Here is a 20,623-nt window from a genome sequence, read left to right as displayed (position 1 = left end):
TGAACCCCACTTTTCATTTAAGAAATTAAACTTCAATTTGATGGCTGTCATCACTGATGCTGAAAGTGCAAGCATCCCATTGATAATTCCATTAGGGCAACCTTAGAAATAGAATTTTGGGTCAGACATTGTATTTATTTGAAACATTCTTCGGGCCTGTTCTTGAGGAATACTGATAGCAAATTATATATCCGCCTCCAACTTGGTCCTCTCAACAACGTTTTCACCACCCACTTTTTCTTTCAAATTGCTAAGCATTCTCCCCACTAAATGTTCCAAAGCAGGTCAATATAAGAGGTAAAGTAATATTTAAGTACTTTTCCACTTAGCAATTTCACATTACCTGAGTTGGATCAATCACAAAATCATTTACATACCCATGAATTAAAACTTGGGGTAATAAAAGGAGATTGCTTTATAATGTGATACACCTCATTTAATAATTTCTTCATTAAATGATTCTAATGTGTTTTTATTGGTTACACAACATTTAATGGAATACAGCATACTGATTGCAAATATACTCTCTCCCTATTTAATTTAGACTAATGAAAATGAGTTTCATCTTTCTTAAATATATGCAGTCAAAAAAAAGACTTCCTTTGTAATTAAGACAAAATCCTCCCATACCTGTTAAAGTTCTACAGCCATTTAAAATAAAAACATGGCAATATAATGTGAATCAATAGATAAATATTTTATAAATCTATGACTCTTATAAGATTATTCATATATTTATCAGCTTCTATTCTTAAATTCTTATCTACATATAAAAAAACCAAGAAATTGGTTTTAATTTTCAATTTTCTTTACAAGTAAAAATGATAATACTATATATTCTTTAACACTATAAAGCAAAGCCCTCAAAAAATAACAAATGTGTATACCATACTCTTAAACTCAAAGAATCCTACAGTTTCATTTTTATATATAGCACAGTACTATAAAATAATTTGACATATAATGAAGTTTACATTTACATGAAAAAGCCCTTTCCAGAGACATTAAAGTAAAACAAGGAGTTTGGGAGGCAGCTCAACAGTTAGAAGCATGTGTTGCTCTTGCAGAGGACCTGGGTTCAGTTCCCAGCAACCACATCTATTGGCTCACAACGGCCTGTAACTCCAGCTCCAGGGAATGCAATGCCCTTCTCTGGCCTCCACAGGCACCATGCACACACCAGGTGCATACACATACATGCAGGCACTTACACAAATACATAAGAATAATCCTTTTTAAAATTAATAAAGCAAAACAAAACTACCAATGGCTAAATGGCAAGCTGAGTACACAATTTTTGACTACTTTATTTCTAACAAGTGGGTGATATGAAAGGACACCGCTCATAAGACAAGCACTGACATGGGACACAAGACAAATAGTCCTGTTATTATACGTTATTGTAAAATGATTATTCTTGAAAAGTACCAAATGTATCTGCTTGTCTCTGGCAAATGTTAGAACTATTAAGAACTGCAAGTAGAAATGAGGTAGTAGTAAATCAGCAAAGACACTGATGATAATTGAAAGGACTCTGGCAAGCTAGAGCCTGATGATCATGGCTCTAACAGGACTTACCCTTCTCCCCATTCTCTCTGCCTTGCTAAAAACCATTGTATTACATCCCTAAAGCTAGCCATCAAGGTCTGTTCCCCTATTTGGCCACTTCCTCCTCCTGAGGATGCCTACCAAGGCCCAGCAGCCAAAAGTCCCCTTTGGTTCACCTAATTAACATGTCCAGTTACATGTCCAGTCACAGGAGGTTCTTTCCTCCAGTCACATGTCCAGTCACAGGAGGTTCTTTCCTCCAGTCACATGTCCAGTCACAGGAGGTTCTTTCCTCCAGTTACATGTCCAGTCACAGGAGGTTCTTTCCCCTTTCACCTTTATAAACCGTCATTTGCTTATGTGCCAAGTCTGTCTCCTCTCTATCCAGATGCAGTCCTTTGTCCCTGTGGAACAAATATCCCTTCCCCCTTTCCCTTGTTCCCTCCCCATTTCCTTCATCCCCTGTCTCCTTTACCACCACATCTGAGCCCATTCTAACACAGACCTCCCTTTTCCTCCTCTTAAAAGTTACACCTGCAAGATCATTTGCTGCTGTTTTCTGCCTGAGTCAGAAAGCAGCCACTTTAAATTTTCTCCCCACTTAATAAAGGATCTCTGTGAAAACAGGTGTTTGGGTGTGGTTTGTGCCTAATCTTAATCCAGGATCTGGGAGGAAGAACCCACGGTGCAGGGATCTCCTTTAATGATGATATAGATCAAAAGATAGAAAGATCCTTTTGTCATACCCATCAGTAAGGAAGCATCACCACTACCAGCTATGATTTTAAGTTTGACTTAGAGCAAAGCTGAAACTCGACAGTGTAACAATAGTACAATAGCTCAGAAAAAAAGGACGGAAGGAAAGAAGGCCAGCAGGTAGACAGTTCAATTTCAACTTGATGTGGATCTCAGGCACTCTGCCACTGTATGACAGATGATAGTCTCTGGTTTTTCACTGAAAACTCTGGAAAAGGAAAAGTCTCTTAATCCTACTGGGCTATTTTCCTTCATATTCTCTAAAGATTCATCATGAATTGCTTACTCAGTGAAAACACATTCACTGCAGAAGAACGCTGCTCCTGCTGTGTGTCCGGTTCTGCTGCGTATGATGCAGACTAACTGACCTACTATTACTTCACCTTTAGACCAACACTACTAATAACAGATCCAGTCCCAATTTTTAGAATCAAAATCATTTTTATAACTCTCAACCTTCAAGTACGTATTTATCTCTATATTCACTGCCAGACTACTCACTTCTCTCACTGCTTTGACCTAATCCTGGCAAGAAACAATTTAAGGGGGAAAAGGGTCACTTGGGTTTATGGTTTGGACAACTCACTCCACAATGGTAGGGAAGACATGGCCACAGCACCAGCTCCTGTCCATGGTACAAGGAGAGCACTTCTCAGTGGACCAGGAAACAGCAAGGAAAAGGCCAGTATTCAGCTGGGATTCTCCTTTTACGTTTTCATTCATCCCAGTACCACAACCCATCAGAGCCCACCATCCTCCTTCAAGACGGGCCTTAATCCTGTCTGAGAACACTCACAGAACACCTACATGTATGCTTCACCAATGTCTTAGGCATTTCACAATCCAGTAAGTGGACAAAGCTAACCACTGAGACTGCTTTCTTGATATTTGAAAATACCCAATTGGTTTGCACAACCGGCATGTATGTCTTGTATTAACCTGATTTCCAAATCAGGGGAAAGTGCCTTTCTCATTGAATAACTTTTTATGTGCTCAGAGTTCTGGGTCTTTCACCAACAGCATTTTATTATCTTAACTAAAACTGATAAAAAGTCTTTGGAATAATTAGGAAACACAAGCCCTTAGACAAATTTTACATTTGAAAATAAAAGTCCCACATTTTTCTCTATTCCCTGTTTTCCTGGGGAGGGAAGGTCGATACACTTTAATCACCCCCACTGTGAAGTGTGGGTATGAAACTATGACTTCCCCATGGCCCCAAAGAACGGTCAACCTTACCTGGCCCATCTTCGATTTTCCCCAGGCACCGAGGAGTTCCACTCAAGAAGGAGGAATGCTTCATTTTAGCCACTAAACTACGAGGTGGCATGTAGTTGTGTTTAATTTGGGACATATCATATGATTTCTGAACATCATAGCTGCCTGGAGGTGGACTCATCTAGAAAAAAAAATGTGAAAGATAAGCATAAGCATACTTTATGTGAAAGATATCCAGCTACATACATACTAGATAAATGTTCACCCTCAGCAAAAGCAGTCATTAGAAATATATGAAAATGTCTTCAATTACAAACAGAATTATAAAATAGATTCCACCAAATCATCTTTATAATACAATTATAACTAATTATCCAAAAGTAAGGAAAACAGAATCATGAAATTTAAGTTCAAAATACTTTAAAGAGTAGACCTTATGACACTGATCAAATGCTCATATTTAACTTTAATGATGAACACTGAATTCCATACAGGACTCAGAACAATGAGTATGTGTCTTCACAGACGGCAGAGACATCCCTGCCGTACTATTCTGAACCAGCATACTTGACTTGTTCTGCAAAATGAGGCTGCTTCTTTCATTTTTAATAGGTTCCAATTAAGTTGGAAAGCTTCTGCTTTCATCATTTACTGTTCTTTATATGATATGCAGTTACATTTGCATTTTAATCAATATGAACCACATATTAATTATAACAATAATTCTAAACTAAACTACAAATGTCATGTAGTAGGTGCATAATTAATGCCTTAAAGTATTACCTAATTATCTCAATGAAAACTTTTTTTAAAATTCTGCACAAATTATTTTGCATGCTGTATTACTTTTGAAATCTATTCACCTTATATATTAAAAACTAAAACATTTGGGGACTGGAGAGATGATGCAGTGGTTAAGAGCAATAGAATCTCTGCCAAAGGACCTAAGTTCGAGTCCCAGCACCCACATAGTGGCTCACAACCATCTGTAACTCCAGTTCCAGGGGATCTGACACCCTCTTCTGGCCTTTCTGGGCACCAGGCCTGTATGTGGTATACAGACATACATATTAGCAAATACCCATACACATAAAAATAATGATAAAACACTAAAATTTTTTAAGTATTAATGATTTAGTGACATACAAGAGAGTATTTTGGTTGAGTGTGTGTTTCAAATGTCTGTTGCTTGCTTGCTGTGTGGCCTTAAGCTAACAACTCAACTCTGTGATCCTCTGTCTCTTTTTTATAAAGTGAAAATAGCTCTATAAATCATAGGGTGAGTACAAGGACAAAACAGTCCACAAAAGTCAAAGACTGGTACCTGACTGTACAGGAACGTTAATGCATCTTACCATTCTAGAAAAACCTAATTCAATGCAAGTTCAAACACAAGGCTAAACAATCAGGGTTTATTTAGGCTAGTAGGGAAGTTGTTGGTGTGTTTTCCACAGAGGAAAAAAAAATAAAAAAAACTAGTTATGCCTACCTGAAAACTTACTCCCTACTTGTTTATTAACCTGACTTATCTCATCTTATTTATCTTTAATTTGCATTTTAGCTGAACAAGGTAATAATTGCTAAGTCACTATCCCAAAATGATGCTTTGTATGACTGATATAGAACTCTGTCTAGTAGCAAGAATGTAAGTTATTCCAGTATTTAGTATCCTGAATGAGTTTAGCACCATGGCTGGAAAAGAGTACCATGTAGATAAGAACATCCTCCCTCTCTTATAATCTTTTGTTTTTTATTCAGCTTACAGTCCAGGTAATTCTCATCATTGCTGGGAAGTCATTTCAGGAACTTGAGACAACTAGTCACATCCATAGTCAAGAAGAGAGACTGACTAAATTGTAGCAGGAATCTTGAAGAGTCTTATTAATAAAATCAAACCTGAGGCCAGGTATTTGGGTGAATGCTGGAAGATCAGAGAAGCAGAACAAGTCACAGCTAACCTCACCTGGCCAACTTCTCAGCTGGTCCTGTTTCCTCAGACTGGAAGCTTCTGTGTCCTCATCCCAATGGCTCTCAGCTGAACTGCTGCTCAAAAGCCTGAAGCTTAACCAGCTAAAAGCTTCTAGTTTCTGGTCCTCATGCCTTATATATCTTTCTGCTTTCTGCCTCACTCCCTGGGATTAAAGGCGTGAGTCACCATGCCTGGCTGTTTCCAATGTGGCTTTGAACTCACAGAGTTCAGAGGGATTTCTGCCTCTGGAACGCTAGGATTAAAGGTGTGTGCTACCACTGCCTATCCTCTATGTTTAATATTGTGGCTGTTCTCTTCTCTGACCCCAGATAAGTTTATTAGGGTGCACAATATTTTGGGGAACAAAATACCACCACACTAAATATATGCATGATTACCAGAGTTCAGCTTACTCTCTCCTTTTCACTCAGTCCAGAATCCATCCCAGGACACATTAAGGGTGAGTCTTCCTGCTTCAGTTAACCCAACCAAGAAATACCCTCACACACACACAACAGGCAATCCCAATCCAGACAATTCCTTAGTGAGACTTTCTCCCCATGTGATTCCAGATTGTGTCAAATTGATCGTTAAAACTCACCACCATGCCCACTATTTGAACCCTGTTCATATATCAGCAGAATTTCCTTCCAAACACAAAAGCTAAAAATATCTGATTCTCATTTTCCTGATCTCATTTTCTTTTAAAACTAGGACACAAATCTAGGTCATAGGCTTAAATGCTAGCCTTTCAAAGAAACAGAGAACATTAACATTTTATTCTAGTGAGGAGATCAGCAGAACTAGTAGGTACTCTTCCCAGGGACAATAGACAGAAGCAGAAATGAGAGAGCAAAAGAGAGATTTAAGAGGTCTGACAAAATAAAGTATACGTTGAATGCACAGCAACGACAAACCTGAAGTACCTGACCTCCTCGTCTGGAAGTCAAGGACCCCACCAAACACTGGTCCAGTTAATGTCTGTAGGATTCTTAGATGGCATGCTGGGGTCTGCTGCCACCACCACATCACTGTCATCACCTTGACTGGGATGGTCCTGATGAAACCCTCAGTGATACCCACCCCCATGTTAGAGAGAGATGCTGACTGGACACTGATAGGAAACCCCTCCAGTATGTTAACACACAAACAAACAACACATAATTCAATCCCAGGAAGATAAACAAATTCACTGGCTCCAATCAGCTCGCAGGTAAGAGAGTCAACCTGTTAGCACTCGGTTCAAATGATTTCATAAACTCTGTGACCTCATTCAATACTCTCTAGTTGAAAACCCTTGGGAAATTCCTCATATTCAGAACTGTTAAATTTGCTCACTTTACAACCCCAGGTGACACTTCCTGATGTCATCCAAAATCAGAATTTTCTAATTCCAGTGTTTGATGTGACTTTGATGCTGTGGATGTGTTTGTATGCTGTCAATATGTTGCTCTGACTGGCTACTAAATAAAGTGCTGATTGGCCAGTAGCCAGGCAGGAAGTATAGGCGGGACAAAGAGAGAGGAGAATTCTGGGAACAGGAAGACTGAGTGAGGAGTCGCCAGCTGGACACAGAGGAAGCAAGATGTGAAGGCATAACTGGGAAAAGGTACCAAGCCACGTGGCTAAACATAAATAAGAATTATGAGTTAATTTAAGTGTAAGATCTAGCTAGCAAGAAGCCTGAGCCATTAGGCCATACAGTTTTAATTAATATAAGCGTCTATGTGTTTATTTGGGTCTGAGTGGCTGCGGGCCTGGGTGAGACTGGAGAAAACTCCAGCTACACTTTGACATATGAAATTTCCTGTATGTTCTCACCCTAGCCATATGAAAGTGTACATGGGTTCTAATCTTGCCAAACTGTGGTTACCAGCACTGACTTAACTGTTAACACCCTCAGCCCAGCTAAAGACTCAAGTGAACATCTGACCCATGATTTGTCTCACACTGTAACAAACTGGAAACAAAAGCTGGACTTGAGTTTTAGCATCATAGTGATCTATATCTACCTGTGCTTGTGGACTGCTCTTGTGATCCAGGATTTCTTCTGGGAGCTTTACAGAATAAATTCTCGAGGATAACCTCAAAAAATATACATGTAGAATCCTCATTAACCCAGTAAGAATTCAAGACCCTCAGAATCCCACTGACTGAATGGACTGAAATGGTTTTGGGCAAATTTAGCTGGTTAACATCGTGATGGACAAGCTTACCACAAGTTGTACCCTGAAACACCGGCCACCAGGATGCATAACCATCCTTATGCTATACAACCTCTCTTGGCCTTGTAGTCCAGCCTTTAAGAGTTTTCAGGCTGAGTGGAGCAGACAGCCCCGTGGAGCCAGAGATATAGTGTTACTGCCATCAGGGAACTCTGGGGGGGAAAGTGCACCCCACAGGACTGTTTCTTTCTCCATAGCTCCTGAATATACTTGTATCAGCCATTTCAGCATATTTGATGGCAGCTACCAGATGGAAAGAAAGCTTTTTATTGTTGATGTTTGTTACTTAGGCTGTTTACTGTTTTCTCCTGAAATGCAGCACTATGGAACCACCTGTGGGGTCCCAACCTTTAAACTGCACCTATCTAATCAGGAAATGTAGTAAATGCATCTTTACTTGTGAGTTTACTTCCGGGTACAGTTATGTTAATCTTCACTTTACCTATGAGTGGAGTCCTGCATTTGCAACTAAAATGAGATTGTTCTGATAAATTTAACCTTTGAGTAATACTGACAGAGACTAGTTATTTCTAAATTGCTTTTTATCTCAACACTGTTACTGATGTATCAACTTGGTAACACCGTAATCCTAGTTTTAAGGCTATGGGAGAGCTGCAAAGGCAGGGGGATTTTATGCACCAAACTCAAGAAGAGGAGGAGCGCTTTCTGAGCCAACCAAGATTTCAGGTTGTTTGCTTCCCTGTGGGCATTTACTAGTTCTCAGCAAGGTCCAAAGAATGGGTTTGTCAAGGGTTGGAAGGATTGGTCTAAGGGAAAGTGGAATTAACAGAGCTTTTCAAGGTCACATAGATTAGAATAGAGGAATAAAAACCAGGGAAGCTAAAACCACAGCTGAAGCTTACTATGGAGCATATGAAAAATGCAGCAAGTAGGAAAAGGACTGAGCTCTGAAAGGTGGACAGTAAATTCTCCTGCAGATAAGTGGTTCTGAGGATCCACACTATTGCAAGAACCAAACAGATTCTGTGCTGGCTAGTTTATGTCAACTTCACACAAGCTAGAGTCATTTAGAAAGAGGAACTCTCAATTGAGAAAAATACCTGCATAAGAGTAGCCTGTAGGCAAATCTATGATGCATTTTCTTAATTAGTGATCAATATGGGTGTGCCCAGCCCACTGTGGGTCATGCTCCCCTGGGCAGCTGGTCCTGGGTACTATAAGAAGGCAGACTGAACAAGCCATGAGCAAGTAGTACTCCTCTATGACCTCTGCTTCAGTTCCTGTTTCCAGGTTCCTGCCTTTAGTTCCTGCACTGACTTTCCTGGATGATGGACAAGCTACAAGATGAAATAAACCCTTTCCTCCCCAAGTTGCTTTTGGTCATGTTCTTTTATCCCAACAACTGAAACTCTAATTCAGACAGATACTAATTTCTTTATCAAGATGGATTGCCATGTTTTGAATATGATGGAGAAGAGAACTAAAAAGTAAAGCTGAAAATATCTGAAGGGCTGATGTAGAGAAGAAGAGAAAGAGATCTTTAGATGCCAGCTGGAAAGTATAGAGAGGAAAGTGGAAGGACTGAGGGAGGGGAGAGATGAGAGATGTGGAGTCTAAAAGGTAGAGTGTGGGATCTGGAGCACTTGCTTAGGAGTTTGAACGGTTTGAGTAAAAATGGCCATCATAGACTTACATATTTGAATGTTTGATCATTAAGGTATTGCATTACTTGACAGTGATTAGGAGGTGTGGCTGGGGGTGGGTTTGGGAGTTTCAAATGCTTGAGCCAGGCACAATGTCTCTCCCTCTTTCTGCTGCCTGCTGATCCAGATGTTGAACTCTCAACTACCTCTCCAGCACCATGTCTGCCTGTGTGCGGCCATGCTTCCTGCTGTGACCATAATGAACAAAACATCTGAAACTGTAAGCCAGACCCAATTAAATGTTCTCCTTTAAAGAGTTGCCATGGTCATTATATCGCTTCACAGTAACAAAGTAATGACTAAGAGAGGAGTTAACTGTCACGAGGAGAAAAGCCTGCTGCAGTACTCACGCTTAATATCAAAACCATGCAGCAACACTCATGCCACACATGAGGTAAAGTGCTAGGCAGTTAAAGAACTAATTCTTTCGAGTTATATGATACATGTCATTCTATTTCTGTTGCTAGGGATAGTTATTATCCATAACATATTTTATCTTTAAAAATCACTCACTATGATTTACACTAAAAGTGACTTTATGCTTTGGGTTAATACGTATTTCATTCTAGTTATTATTTCATGGCTAAGAGTTTATAATAAAATAGTCTAAGATTTTAGCCTAAGATTTCATCTTAAGTATCTCAAATATATAACCATAAAAGTCACTAAGAAATTATTTGACAAAATATTTGTCATACTTGTGAAGTGACTTAAGAAGACTTCAAGCTTTCAACCAAAGCTTTCAATCAAAATCTTTACAGTGTAGGTCATAATACAGTGAAGTTGTTTGAATATGCAGAAAGCTTTGATTAAAGCAATTTCCAGTACACTTATCCACATTGCTTAATTGAGGATTTAGAGAGAAGACATTCAGATGATAATCAGATCATCTCCGTTAAACACACTGCAGATTGTAATTAAGAGCATGTTGTCCTTGCTTTTTTTTTCAGCATCTCTAATATTCATCATTGTAAACATACACCTGTGGAGATATATGAATTTGAAAACACTAAGTCTTACTTTCAAAGACAAAAATACTTAAAGACAAATGCAATTATATTGTTAATGATAGCCAATAGGTAAAAACAGAAAATCCTAGCTTTATTGTGCATGCTCTCTTGGCACATGAGACAGTAGCTTATGTAACAATTCTGTTTTATTAGAGGAACTAGAACTATGTGCTATCACATGACACATAATCCTGAGGAAGGAACAACAAAAGTGCCATAGGCAGAACTGATGTCATAGGAAGAGCTGATTCCACCTGGTTTCTCTATCATGGCATTTTAGCCACAAATTTCCAACTGCTGGACATTCCAACTTTTCATCTCAAAATAAACTTTATTGCCTCCTTTACCCACAACAATCCAACACTCTGCTCTTCTTCACCTATTTGCAGTGGTGATTCCTTATTTGGCCAGACCTGACAATATAAAACTGGCCTTTCTAATATGGCCCTGACCTTGTTAACATGAAAAGAAAAATAAAAAAACAAAAACAAAAAAACAAAAAACAAAAACAACAACAAAAAAACCTGGCCTTTCATTTTCTGTCTTTCTCTCATATAAACTCCCCCAATATCTCACTATTTTGGCATTCCCCCCACCATATCCTACAGTTGCAGACCCTCCTAGTTGCCTTACCCCAACCTTCAATGGGGGCAGAGTCTCCCCACTCTGTCAGAGACTAAGCAGACTAGGAGAAGTCCAGGTAGGCTGCTTGTTCTCCAAACTCTCCGACTCTTTCAGTATCTCACCATCCCTCCAACCTATCATCAGTCCCATGCCCTCCTAGTTGCCTTTTCCCAGCATCCAACTTGGACAGAGATGCCCTGCTCTATCAGAGAGCAAACAGACTGATCAGAAAGCAAACAGACTGGAAGAAGCCCAGGCCACACTGACCAGAAGACCAGAGAGGAAATAGAAGCCAAGGAACAATACACCCATCCAACAAAGACAAATTCAGAAATTGGTACCTAAACCTTTTATTATCCCACATCCAGGTGTCTAGAGGCCAACTAAGAACACAAGCAACAATAGCCAAGACAATATGTCACCACCAGAACCAAGCTATCCTACTGCAACAAGCCCTACACTGTTGTGGAATATTATTTTAAGATGTGTTACATTCGCTTATGCTGTGGAATATTTGTTTAATGATGCAAAGATGTGTTGCATTCTTTAATGCTGAATTTGTTTAACTCCGTGAAGCTGTGTTATTTTGCCTGTCTAAAATACCTGATTGGTCAAATAAAGAGCTGAATAGCCAATAGATAGGCAGGAGAAAGGACAGGTGAGGCTAGCAGGCAGAGGGAATAAATAGGAGGAGAAATCTGGGAAGAAAATATTGAGGAGTGAGAAAGGGAGAAGGAGAGGAGGACATCAGGACCAGCCACCCAACTACACAGCCAGCCAGAGAGTAAGATGTAAAGAAAGGTATATTGAAGAAAGATAAAAGCCCAGAGACAAAAGATAGACAGGATAATTTAAGTTTAGAAAGGCTGGCTAGAATTAAGCCAAGCTAAGGCCAAGCATTCATAAGAAAAAATAAATCCCCATGTATTTCTTTGGGAGCATGGTGGCAGGCCCCCCAAAGAGTAAAGAGTAAAAACAACCAACTACACTGAATATTCCAACACAACAGAAGCACAAGAAAAAGACCTTAACACCAACTTTATGTAGATATTTAAGGACCTTAAGGAGGAATTGAATTAATCCCTTAAGAAAATTCAGGAAAATACAAACAAACAATTGAAATAAATGAATAAATCCCTGAAAAAGAGCCAAGAAAAAAACAAACAATTGAAGAAAATAAATAAAACTGTTAAAGACCTGAAAATGGAAATAGAAGCAGTAAAGAAAACACAACTGAGGGAATCCTAGAAATAAAAATCTAGGTACATGAGCAGAAATCATAGATGTAAGCATCACCAATAGGATAAAAGAGATGGAAGAGAGAATCTCAAGCACAGAAAATACAATAGAAGAAATTGATATAGCAGTCAAAGAAAATGTTAAATCTAAAAAGTTCCTGACACAAAACATCCATTAAATCTGGGGCACTATGAAAAGACCAAATGTAAGGATAATAGGAATCAAAGGAGGAGAAGATTCCCAGCTCAAAAGCCCAGGAAGTATCTTCAACAAAATCATAGAAGAAAATTTTCCTAGCCTAAAAAAAGAGATGTCTATAAAGATAGAAGAAGCTTATAGAACACCAAATAGATTAGACCAGAAAATAAAGTTCCCCCACCACATAATAATTGAAACACTAAATGTACACAACAAAGAAAGAAAACCTGCATAGGAAAAAAGTCAAGTAACATATAAAGGCAGACCTATTAGAATTACACCCACCTTCCCAATAAAGCCTCTAAATGTCAGAAGGGCCTGGACAGACGTGTTGTAGACTCTAAGAGACAATAGATATCAGTCCAGACTACTATACCACACAAATTTTTCAATCACCATAGATGGAGAAAATAAGATACCCATGACAAAGTCAAATTTAGATAGGATCTTGTAGCTGGAGTTTTCCTGCCTGGCCCACATGGGGGTCTAGCTCAGTCGGTAGAGCATGAGACTCTTAATCTCAGGGTCGTGGGTTCGAGCCCCACGTTGGGCGCCAGGATCTGTCTACAAATCCAGACATACAGAAGGTACTACATGAGCAGAATCAAATGAAGGAAACTCTCTCTCTCTCTCTCTCTCTCTCTCTCTCTCTCTCTCTCTCTCTCTCTCTCTCTGTCTCTCACACACACACACACACATACACACACACACACACACACACACACACACACACACACACACACACACTACTACCACCAGAATAAAAAAATAACAGGAATTAACAATCACTGGTCATTAATATCCCTTAATATCAATGGACTCAATTCCCCAGTAAAAAGACACAGGCTAACAAAATGGATGCAAAAACAGGATCCAACCTTCTGCTGAATACAAGAAACATATGTGTCAACATCAAAGACAGACACTACCTCAGAGTAAACAGTTAGAAAAAGATTTTCCAAGCAAATGGAACCAAGAAGCAAGTTGGTGTAGTGATTCTAATATCTAACAACATAGACTTCCAACCAAATTTTTTTTAAAAAAAGACATGGAGAAAGACACTTCATACTCATCAAAGGAAAAATCCACCAAGATGGCATTTCAATTCTGAACATCTATGCACAAAATTCAAGAGTACCCACATTTGTAAAAGAAACATTACTAAAGCTTAAATTACACATTGAACCCCACACATTAATAGTGAGAGACTAAAAGGCTTCTGTGAAGCTGAAAGTTTTGCTATGTCCCGCCTGGTCCACAGCTGCTCAGACCCAAATAAACACATACAGGCTTATATTATTTTTAAACTATGGCCATGCAGACTTCTTGCTAGCTAGATCCTATATCTTAAATTAACCCATTTCTATAAATCTATACTTTTGATTTACAGTTCTATAGTATTTCATATAAAATTATCTCTTGCATCCTGGACATGAGTACATAAAAGTAAGGTTCATTTGAGTTCAAAAGTTTGAACATAACAAATTTCTGACATCTTACAGGTAAATATTTTCTCCACAGCTAATGAATATTAAGCTTGGATATTTAAATCCATACATTACTCACAAATCACACTCAAAATTTATATCTAAATTTATCAGGATTATTTTAGTGTCTGAATATGTCCAACCAGTTCTGAGATAATTATGTCCTTTTCATTGTCACTTTCTTCCTATCACACTCAATGTTATAAAAGAAGTAACTGAACTTAAAGAAAACACTGGAAAAATAAAACTGTTCTGATTGGTGATAGCTGCTTCAATTTCTTGCTCAGTAGGATTAGTGTATGTGAGGAAAAAGTCTATACAGGTCACTTTTGTTCGTGCTTTTCTATAAAACCAATGTAAAGTCAGTTACAAAAAATGTAATCATTAAAAATAAAAGTCTACTTTTTGATATCAAAGAGAAGAAAATTGATCTCACATCAAATATTCAGCGAAATAGTCAGATTTTACTACCTAGAGACACAGTATAATTTTTCTTCAGAGTTTAATCCCTGAGGGAAATCTCAATGGATGTCTTCAGTTTTTTCCTTCACTGATGGAGTCAACATTGTATTAACCTGTGTTGAAAATAGGAACCTTATTAGGGAAAAGAGAAACTGAACAAAAATCCAATATAGGACTGCTTACAGCCAAAGCAGCTATGTATTGTATTTGTGTAAAGTGCTTTCAAGACTTAGTGGCCTGCTATCATTGGGGACTCAGGAACAAGGCTAAACATGTGAGATGTTACCACAGATTCATTCATTAACTCATGCATTTGCTTCCTGGTTAAAAATCATTGATCACTATGTTCAGGGAAGTCGTCTTCTCTTCAACACCCTACTCTCTTCAACAGAAAGGTCATTCAGACGGAAATGACACATGGAAATAATGAAACTTAATAACATTATGACCTAACAGATATCTACAGAACATTTCACCCAAACACAAAAGAATATACCTTCTTCTCAGCACCTCACAGAACCTTCTCCAAAACTGAACACATACTTGGCCACAAAGCAAGTCTCAAGAGATATAAGAGAAAACTCTCTGTATCTTATCAGACCACCACAGATTAAACCTAGTTTTCAAAAACAGAAACAACAGAAAGCCTACAAACTCATGGAAATTGAACAACTCTCTAATGAATGACCACTGGGTCAAGGAAGAATATGTGCATAGGGATATACACATAGGTGTATACACATTGAGATATACAAATAGAAATATACATGTATGGATATGCACATGGGGTATACACATAGGAATATACACTCTATTGTGAAATTGTACATTTAACTCATCACTATATAATTGTGTGTGTGTGTATATAACAATAATAATTAAAGAAAAATAGACCATGGCCATGAATTGAAGAGACAGCAGCATGGAATAAACACAGGAGGAGCTGGGGGAAGGGGGAAAGTTATGTAAATCATATGAAATTTTAAAAATAAATAATTTTTCAAGATCAATTTGTGCTCTGTTATAATTTAACCAAGGCAGTGGTGTTTCATCATGGTCACAGATCCAGAAATTTGGATCAGAACTGTTAGGAAACATTTTAGAAATCTGTGACAAATGGAATATTGTTCACAGGATGAGAGGCATCACACCCATTAATAGTTCATATATCTTGAGTCTGGCTTTCAGAATGGTTCAAACCATTTTAAGCAAACCACTTAAGATGGGTTTACAATCATTAATATAGTATAGCATGCTTTAAGTAGCTGAATGAAATATCCATTGAAAATCTATTGTCACATAAAGTTTTACAGCTTAATTCTTACAATTATGGACAAGAAGAGATTTGAAAGTATAAAAATACTATAGGTAGCCATGAGGTACTGGGAAGAAATGTAGAAGATGTACAATCCTGTTTTCATTTTCCTGAGTACGGATGCAGTGATGGCAGATGGTGGTGTCCCTGCACTCTGAGAAATGTGATTATAAAACCCACAAAATACTATTATCTGAAAGCCAGAAGGAGTCCACATGGATAGTGTTTTAGATTCTGGAACTCGGGGCTGCTGAGATGGTTCGGGCAGTAAAGGTGCCAACTGCATGGCCTGACAACCTAAGTTCAATCCTCCAAACCACACAAGGTGAAGGGGAGCACAAGCTGTCCTCTGACTCCACACGTGTGTGTATTTTGAAGTTAACGTTTTCTTATGATGACAGTGGTATGTCTTTGTTAAAGGCAATCCATTGGCATTGCATGTTACTCTTCCCTCTGTGGTTAATGACATGAAGTTAGCAAAGTGCACTGTTCAGTAGCTCCTCAGATCTATTAAGAGTAAGTTCCATTATTCCTTGTTCTCCCTCTCTGTTCTTGATCCAGCTGGGATCTCCCGCTCCCCTAAGCTCTCTTTCCCTCGACCCTTGCCCTTCATTACCCCCACTCACGTCCAAAAGACCATGATAAATGAAGAAAGACCATATGAGAATAGGAAGAAGCAAAGTGCTAGAGAGGTCCACAGAAATCCACAAAGATACCCCACAATAGACTACTGGCAATGGTCGAGAGACAGCCCGAACTGACCTACTCTGGTGATAGGAGGGCCAAACACCCTAATTGTCGTGCTAGAAACCCCATCCAATGACTGAGGGAACTGGACATAGAGATCCACGGCCAGGCCCCAGGTGGAGCTCCAGGAGTCCAATTGGCAAGAAAGAGGAGGGTTTGTATGAGCGAGAATTGCTGAAAGCAAGGTTGGAAAAAGCACAGGGACAAATAGCCAAACGAATGGAAACACATGAACTGTGAACCAATAGCTGAGGAGCCCCCAACTGGATCAGGCCCTCTGGATAAGTGAGACAGTTGATTAGCTTGATCTGTTTGGGAGGCATCCAAGCAGTGAGACCGGGTCCTATCCTCAGTACATGAGCTGGCTGTTTGGAACCTGGGACTTATGCAGGGACACTTGGCTCGGCCTGGGAGGAGGGGACTGGACCTGCCTGGACTGAATCTACCAGGTTGAACTCAATCCTCAGGGGAGTCTTTGCCCTGGAGGAGATGGGAATGGGGGGTGCACTGGGGGGAAGGCGGGGGCGGGGTGGGGCAGAGGGAACAAGGGAATCTGTGGCTGATATGTAAAATTAAATTAAATTATAAAATAAAAAAATAAAATAAAAAGAGTAAGTTCCATACTTCTGAATATCTGTTTTCAGAACAGCACTCTGTGGGCATTGTCTCACTGTCTTGTGGCTCATGTTTGGTACTGAAATGATGCTGTTAAGAGAGTTATTCTTTGATATGTACGGCAGAGACTATGGGTTACCTCATTTGCATGTTTTTCAACTTCCTTCTGCTCTGCCTTTCTGTATTTTAGAAACTATAAAGCTGAAAACTATTTTTCATGAAAACTGTCACTGCTAGTGATCCAAGGATGATTTGTTTTTGTTATTCAAATGCATTTGTGTAAGTCTGGATATGGAACAGAGTTATGTGTAAGGGGAAGCTGGGCTTGAAGAATTCTTTGCTGGAGAAAATATATTCAAGGCAGTGTGAGTCAAATTGACAGCTTCAGCAAAAGAAAACAACTCAGGCATGCAGCTTCCTAATCATGCAGCAGCAGAGTGGCTTTGGGGCCAGTAGCTCATAGTTGCAACTTTTCATCCCAAGGTAAATTCCTAAGTGCACAAGAGCAGAAACACTTCCTGTGGAGGCCAAGTGACCAAGTACTGCTTTCTATGCATTCTTGAACTGTAGACAAGTGTTTATTGATCCAGTTAACATTGGTGTAAAGAGCTAATTGACAATAAAATAATTCCTGCTTAAACTTTATGGTGTTTTTTTTCCCCTAAAACTATGCATACTATGCATACTCTTTTGTCTCCACTGCTTTTTTTTTTTTTTTTTGATAACCTACTTTTCCTTTGGTGCATGCATCTCAATGTATTTCCTGCTCATCTTCCTGAGGATTTGTTTCAGCTCCTTAAATTGGAGGATTCATATTTTCATTTACATTGAGGGGAAAAGATTTCTCCCTGTTTTCTTTCACAAATTCTGTCAATGAACAGCCTGCAGAATTCCTTTTAAATAGGCTTGAAATTCCCTGTCTTTTCTCCTAATGTTTCTACTACATTTACAACTGATTGTCTCTTTGGTACATTTTCAGAAACTCTCTTAGGTCTCTCTTCCAGGAAGTATACTAATCACTTTTTCAGTTATTAACAAAATATGACACCTGAAAGTTTTTAGCACCATCCTCAACATCTAAGAGACTCCACTCCAGGGTTAAAGCTAATAGCACCAATGCCTGAGACCTTCTTCTCTTCCATCAGCCAAGCTAATGAGGTTCACCCTTACAATGGCCATATGATAGCAAAAATGAGTACCCCATTCCACTCCTGTTTGCTTTTCAGGAAACAGAATTCCTAAATGAATTAAAAGAGTACAAATTGATATTGGAGCAGTTGCAGGCTGGGGAGATGGCTTAGCTGGTAAAGTGCCTTCTGCCCATACATGAGAACCTAAGCTCAGTTCACTAGCACCTATGTAAAAGCTGGACCATATGGTACATTCTATAACTCTAGCACTGGGGTGGGATGTGTTGGAAAACAAGCAGATTCATGAAACTCATTGGTCAGCCAGCCTAGCCAAATTGATGTGCTCCAAGTTCAATGAAAAACTCTATCTCAAAAAATAAAGCAGACAGTGATTGAGAAAGACAGAGAAACCTCTAACACACACACACACACACACACACACACACACACACACACACACACACACACACACACAAATGTGTGCATGGCCTCTCGCCTACACAAAAGCACTTGAGTGAAAATAGGAAGACAATGCAGAATATGAAAGAGAAATCCAATAAATAGGAAAGCTTTAAAAAAAATCCATTTGAATTTTTGGAGGTGAAAGTTCAAATCCAATTGAAAACCTCATTAACCTGCTACAATAAATACATGACAGATTATTAGGGCTTGAAGAAAAGGGACACAAATTAAAGCATTCGGACAAGAATAAAGAAAAAAGGAAGTGTGAGCAGAACATACAAGATCAGTGAATTACCATTAAAAGACCAGAATGTATCTACAGATGGCTGTAGAAAAATATAGAGGTATGAGCTAATAAGGAAATAGCAAAAAATAAATAAAAAATCAAGTAATGAGAAAGAGAAAGATATTGATATATATATGGTCTTTAGTATGATAAACATAATATAAAGGAATTTCCCACATCATATTACAGTAAAAACTCTGCACATAAAGAAAGAAGAAAGAATATTGAAAGTTCTAGAACAAAAATTCCAAGTGACACATAAAAGAAAATCTATCAAAACAGCAAATTCCTTAGCAGAAATTCGGAAAGCCAGAAAAGCATGGAATGGTGAACTTCAGTCCCTGGTAGATCAAGCAGCTATAAGCCTATATTACTAGGCTGAAAAATATAATCATTTGTAATTGAAGAATAAATGCATCCTTCGATGGAAAACAGAAGCTACGGAAATCCATATCCATAATCCAGTACTGTAGAGGACACTTTAAGAAATTCTACATACATGAAAGATAAACACATCCATGAGAATGTATATATGGACTGAGAAAGAGTTAATCATCACAAAAAGCAGCAAAATGACAAATTATTACATAATTCTCAAAAATAAATCTGAATGGTAATAATGTCAATTTTCCAATTAAGTAGCAACAACAAAACTGTTTTCTAAAGTTGTACATTTTTATTTTTTAAAAACTAATTTACATAATTACATGGCTCTTTTATATATTTCTCTCTAATGGCCACTGATTTCTAAAACGAGAGAATGAGTAAAAAAAAAAAAACATAATGACTTTTAAAGTAAAAGAAAATTAAGAAAATGTATTGAATAATTTTCGTGATCTTAAAGTATACTGCTTATATTAGGTATATATGGAAAATAATTATTTTGGATAATGTAAGACAAATGTTATACTCCAGAGGATTTTTACAGATCTCAATTTGATGTTTTCTGAAGTTCCTCCACAAGAGCATGGCTCTCTGTGTCCTGTGAGCTGTCATAAAAGACTAGAACAAAGTCTCAATATTATTTTCTTATAATTTAAATTGAGATAAGCTGATATAGAATATAAATGAACTGAAGCTATTTAGTATTTAATATATAAAAATGTATAAGGGAGAATGTCCTATGTCATAATTAGGTTCTAACATACAAAACTTTCCAGCTATTTCCCAGGATGCATTCTGATCACACTCTTTTGTCTTTATTTCACATCATGGTCTCGTAAATATACAACAAAATGTTACTCAAGTATTTGAGATACAGTGTGTTAAAACAAAAAAAGAAGAAATGATCTTATGTGCAATAAAAATTACATAGTAATTTATGTCAAAAGTTAACTTCATTACAATTTTAGCAGGCATACATCTACTTCACTATAGCAAGCATCAATATAATTATGATTCTGTGAAGATAATGTAATCTCAAGTGAATGTTAAAAGAAAAAACTCTGTCTTCCAACTAGCACATTAGTGGGACTTGCCTAATTAAATCAATTGAATTCCAATAGAAGAAAAGCCCCTTAAGTGTACACTATGAGTCTCATATGAAGAAACAGATGTAATCAGGTACTTACTATGCACATTAGCAAATTGCTGGAAATTTTTTAATATGTGAATTATTTTTGGTATATAGCAAATCAAAGGTCTAAGAAAGATTTTTAAACTCTGGTG

General features: G+C 38.1%; 1 protein-coding gene across 1 annotated transcript in view; it reads right to left on the bottom strand.

Moving 5' to 3' along the window:
* The window catches only part of Stpg2 (sperm tail PG-rich repeat containing 2), a 432,046-nt gene that overhangs the window by 263,649 nt on the left and 147,774 nt on the right, over window positions 1-20,623 (bottom strand). The window contains exon 11 of the mRNA XM_052731729.1: window positions 3,544-3,703. Within this exon, the coding sequence (XP_052587689.1) occupies window positions 3,544-3,703 (160 nt within the window). The remainder of the gene's footprint in view (window positions 1-3,543; window positions 3,704-20,623) is intronic.

The sequence above is a fragment of the Peromyscus californicus genome, unplaced genomic scaffold (genome assembly GCF_007827085.1).
Source record: "Peromyscus californicus insignis strain IS unplaced genomic scaffold, ASM782708v3 Scaffold_9__1_contigs__length_137607984, whole genome shotgun sequence".
NCBI lineage: Eukaryota > Metazoa > Chordata > Mammalia > Rodentia > Cricetidae > Peromyscus > Peromyscus californicus.
Note: the sequence above shows the minus strand (reverse complement) of the source record. Positions and strands in the feature narration are given on the sequence as shown.